The sequence below is a fragment of the Brachionichthys hirsutus genome, chromosome 16 (genome assembly GCF_040956055.1).
Source record: "Brachionichthys hirsutus isolate HB-005 chromosome 16, CSIRO-AGI_Bhir_v1, whole genome shotgun sequence".
Classification (NCBI taxonomy): Eukaryota; Metazoa; Chordata; class Actinopteri; order Lophiiformes; family Brachionichthyidae; genus Brachionichthys; species Brachionichthys hirsutus.
The window spans coordinates 8,460,981-8,466,065 of record NC_090912.1 but is presented as its reverse complement, the minus strand read 5'-3'; the positions used below and the strand labels follow the sequence as shown (position 1 = coordinate 8,466,065).

General features: G+C 47.2%; 1 protein-coding gene across 1 annotated transcript; it reads left to right on the top strand.

Annotated features, from left to right (window-relative positions):
- Positions 1-3,468: 3,468 nt before the first annotated feature.
- LOC137906046 (cdc42 effector protein 4-like) lies at positions 3,469-4,752 on the top strand. Its single transcript, XM_068750339.1, has one exon. It carries the CDS (start codon positions 3,676-3,678, stop codon positions 4,720-4,722), a length of 1,047 nt encoding a protein of 348 aa, XP_068606440.1. The 5' UTR covers positions 3,469-3,675; the 3' UTR covers positions 4,723-4,752.
- Positions 4,753-5,085: the final 333 nt, after the last annotated feature.

The following is a 5,085-nucleotide window of genomic DNA, read 5'->3' as shown; positions in this document are numbered from 1 at the left end:
TTTTGATTGTTGCTTCGTCAGCGTATTAGATTCATTGCATGGTGGAGACTAAATGGGACAATTTAAACCAATGCTCAATCTGGGTTTATGCAAGTAGGGGGGCGTTACTTGTGCATCCTCTTTCAGGCAGGGTGTTTCCTCATTGCCGTATTTTCCTCAAAGGGCATTTGCAGCTTGCAGTCTGTTGTTTGTCTGTGTGTGAGAGATAATGAGATCTCCCCCCCCCCCCCCCTGCTTGTCCTTGGGCCGCTCCTTCCTAAATGAGATATTCAACCCTGCTTGCCAAGTTGTGCAGCAGATAGCAATATTCCAGAGACCATTTGTCTACGTAATTACTCAAGCATGCGTGCCGGGAGTGTGCGCTGGCCTGTTACGGGACAATCGTGTACCTCTCGCACTTAAACGTGGGAATGAGTGAGAGTTTCCGCTCACAAATGGGACATTCACAAACCGGCGTGGTCGGAGGGATTTCATTTGGAGTGTCAGTGGAAAGAGATTTTAGTGCCTGATTTGGGGAAATGAATGCAAATGTGCCCCCCCCCCCAAAGTGTCATTCTGACCTCAGGTCATGTCCATCCAGGTCAGTGAGCCACCACACACACTGATTCTTAGCTCCTTTGTTCACTCCCTCTTGTTGTAAGGTCTTTCTACACCATTTCCCACCCCCCCGGAAGAACTCGGTGTGTGTTTTCTTTTCTGAAAAGCAGCGGCGACAACCAATAGGGCATTTGAGCGGATTTAAAAACCTCTTTAGACCCAGGCTGATGCTTTTTCTCTTGATAATTGAGTTACAAGATCTATAAACGGAGCTGTCGTTCCGTGACTGGAATGCATCTGTGAATTGGGGGGGGGGGGGGGGGTTGGAATCTAATTTACCTGAGGAGAAAAATTGCTGACTTACTGTTCCTCAGCCGTTGAGAAAGATCATGCTGAGACTAATCAATGCGACACGTCCATCCAAAAGGCTCGCGGTCCGCTAGGCCGCTGAGCCGTGGGCGTCGTTTTAAGAGGATTGTAGCGTTTCCTGTCTGAATGAAATGATCCTGATGTGGTTCTGTCTGCTTCTCCACATTCAGCATCTCTAGTCAGACGACATGCCAGAGCTGATTGTTGTGAGAGTTTGTAAAGTCAATCCCCGCACTGCGGCCCTGACGTTCCCACGCTTGGCCGCCTTCTTAGACCCTTTCCCACTCCCCCCCCCCCCCCTTCTTCTCTCATGTACACGCACACACAAAAAGGACACAGAGCTATAAATACAGCACGGCCGCCAAGCATGCTTGAACTGTTTGACAGGCTCTGCTGCAGTTGATGATGATGATGATGAGATTTTGGGTCTCATTCGGATTGAATTGATGAAGATCATGATCCTGGGGCTTGAGTTGGACGAGTGCGAGTCTTTCACCGTCTCCGTTTGTCTCATCCGGTGCTTTTGTTTTTCCCTCGTCTGTTTATGCCACCCAGAATATTCCAGTCAGGAAAAAAGGGAGGGCTTTTTTTTTCTTAATGTGGGGTGTGAATTATTTCCCCTCATTATTTCCCCCAAATAAGTCAGAGGTTTCAATAATAAATATGTTTCTGTAAGAAGCTGTTTGTGTCTTTTTTGGAGGGAGGTTTTCACATCGTCTCCAGGCCTGCTGTCTCGCAGGCAGTTCTTCGATGCAGACTGTTCTATTTCCTGGTCTATAGACCTGGAACATTTTTATAATTCTATCTTTTTAAATAACATTGAATTTAACCATTATGACAGAGTGCAAACACAGCTGGCATCATGTTGAAAGTGTGCGTTGTCGAGGTTCTAGGCCGTCACGGAAGGAGGCTGCATGTGTTGCAGACAGGAAGCACCGCCGCTCGCTCGTAGTGGGGTGTTTCTATGGAAACCAAACCAGGTGAGGGCATTCACAGGAAGAATACAGGCTTAGCTAGTGACGATGGGGCGGGGGGCTGAGCAGAGGGAAGAATGAGGTCAGTGAAATGGCCAATAATCTCCAAACGCTGACTTAAATGTGTTTTTGGAAGCTGTCCTGTCAGAAATCCACAGTCGGGGTTAAATCTCTGCTAAATGACGCGCCTGTTTTCCTGCAGACAGAAAGGAAATTTCAGTAAAGTCAGAGACGTGCGAGGTAAGCACTTTCTTCTTCTTTAGGCCCGCCTCCATGTAACCACAGTTATGTGGCTGAGGAAAAGTGAATCTCGTTTCTCTTTTGGTGGGCGTTTACCAAAACGGTGCTACCGAGGTTGTTAAACGCATCGAATTGTGCTCAATTCTCTCTATTTTCCTTCTTTTTTTTTTATTTTGATGACTTAAATATTAGGTGTTGGTCTGTTTGGTTGTGCTGTTTTACTTATGCTGCCCACCAGAGTATCCCTGGCAGCCCTCAGCCGCCCTCCTCTAATTTAGGTTTGCCTCCAGTTTTCTGTTTGCTCTCAATTATAATGGCATTTTAAATCATCCGTTTCGCATGTTTGTTTTTTTGTTGTCGTTTTATTGCCCTTCCGAGGTCACGTCACAGATGTGGGTGGAGGGCCACTTAACATTATGGTGTTGCGTAATTGATGGTTTGAGCTCCCGTTTTTTATTACCTCCTCCAACAATAATTAAAGGTTATGAGATTGCCCACATTTTGTTTTATTTTTTTTATATATTTTTTTGTCCTGAATATATCTTGGTGAGTTTAAACAGATTTTGATGTAATTGTCTAGAGGTGGATCGCAGGCCAAGGAAGAATGTATAAAATTATCCTAAGGACTCTTTTTTTGGGGGGGGGGGTAGAGAGAGAGAGAGAGAGAGAGAGAGAACGCCTTTTTGAATGTTTCTTCTCCAATATTCTGAAGTAAACAAACGGCCCAATCAAAATAAGATTACAGGGATAACTCGTGATGTGCTGACATTATGGTCATCCGGATTAAGATCTGGATCTGGGCGATTGAGATATGAAATTGGAGGCAGGCCAGTGTGAATTGGGTTACAGTGTTCTAACAGAAAAGGGAGAGTCCTATTGATTCTTTCTTTTGAATGGTCTTCATGTGTATGAAAGTAAGACACAAACGTTAGCCCCGGAGCCACCATGATGGAAACTCGTGTTTCTGTTCATTTTAAACTGCTGATGAGATTCAAACTATTCCAGATGCTCCCGGTGGGGTTTCCTGGCTCAGTGAATTAAGTGGCATTATTTTCTTTGCATGAGACGGATGAGGGGAGGGTTGGGGGGCAAAATGAAATGCATGCATGATGCTCGTGAGTCATGACTGTGTTTCCTCTTTCTCGCTTTCACCTGAGGAACGCTATTGTCACTGCCTTCAGGTTTGGGTGGCGATGGCATTGAAGGTAAATACTCGTCACACGGTGCGATGAGGAAGTTGTGCCAACAGATGGCTAGAGTTTCCCCTTTGATTTCTGTCTAGTTTTTGATTCTTGTTTTTATTGTGCTTGACCTTTTTGGAAAGATGCATTTATTCAAAAAAGCCTTTTTATTCTAAGTGAGGGATAAATTCATTGACCATCCTATTTTGTTTTTGTTTTTCTCAGGTTCCCAGACTGACTCCAATTAAGAATCATCGTTATTCGTTCCAAGGCCTCGAACAAGGATAATATTGAGGAATTGGAAACGCTTCTGGAACCCTGATTCCATCCTTGATTGTTTTTCTGTGCAAAAACAATCCATCTTCTACGACATCATGCCAATCCTGAAACAACTAGTGTCTGGCTCCCAGACCAAGCGGCGCTCACGAATGGACCTGACCAGGGAGATGATCAGCGCCCCGCTCGGTGATTTCCGCCACACCATGCACGTAGGCCGCAGCGGCGATGCCTTCGGAGACACCTCCTTCCTCAGCACCCGCTCGGGCGAACCTGCGGGGACCGCGTCGTACCCCAGCTCTCCTCGGCCCAGTCTCCTGTCTCGTACCTTCAGGAGTAGCAAACGGTCCCAGTCTGTCACCAGAGTGGACCAGCAGAGGGACGACCCCACGCTGGTTCCTGGTGGGTCGCCCACCTATGTGAAGAATGCCATGTCGCTGCCCTTCCTCAATGATGGCGACAAGAGGGACAGCATGGTGTCAAAGAGTTTGTCATCCAGTCCCTTAAAGCAGCACGAGGAGGAGGATGAGGAGGATGGGAGAGGAGGAGTAGGAGCAGCTGTTGCATCTCAATTCCTGGAGCTGGAAGAACAAAGCTTTGGTCAGCTGACCCAGCTTCCGGAGAGCTCCCACCACTACGGCGGCGGCATGAAGCACGCAGAGTCTGTGATGTCTTTCCATGTCGACCTTGGACCCTCTATGCTGGGCGACATTCTGGGGGTGATGGAAAAGGAAGATGACGATCTCGGCTACGAAGAGGGCAAGAGCAGCGAAGGGCGAGCCTCGCCACCTCTCAGCACCCATGGGGAGGAAGGGGATGGCATGCTCAGGGAAAAATACAAGGATCCAGAGGAACAGGTGGAGGGAAGAGGAGAACTGAAACTGCTGCCCACGCTGCACCCCGGCGACTCTCTTGAGAATGGGGGGCCCTACATCCCAGAGTACACTCCAGAGACGAGGCCCAAACACTTGCAGCATCTAGACAGTTGTTCCATGTCCAGCTCCGGTTCTGCTGCCCTGGATGAGAAACCCGTTAGCCAGACCTATGCAGGAGATACAGACAGCGCCACCTTCAGTGCCCCACCGGGGGAGGAGAGCAATTTCTCCTCTTTCTTGGAGGATGAAGACGACGAGATCCGCGTATAAGATTCCAATACCTCCTTTAAAAAAAAAAAAATTAAAATTAAAAATCAGGGCACGGATCCAAAGGGGTTAATTTGAAAGTGGTAAATCCTTTGATGGCGTAAACGTGCGCTCAAAAGGAAACGAATCACTGTTGTCAGGTTCTTTGGGAAAGGAACTGAAGCCCAATCTGCCTTCTATCAGACAATCTTGACCTCTGCTTTGTCTCATAGTTCTGTCTCTCTTGGACTCTTAAAGGCTGACCTGGAAGATTCAGCACATTCTGTAAAAAAAAAAAAAAAGAAATGGAACATTCTCGAAGTAAGCAGGGAGTTTGGTCGGAAAGAAACTTCTCATCGGAAAAACACTGTCCAAGCGCAGCTTAGT

Coding starts and splice junctions, on each gene's coding strand:
- LOC137906046 (XM_068750339.1), top strand. CDS start 3,676: ATGCCAATCCTGAAACAACTAGTGTCTGGCTCCCAGACCAAGCGGCGC.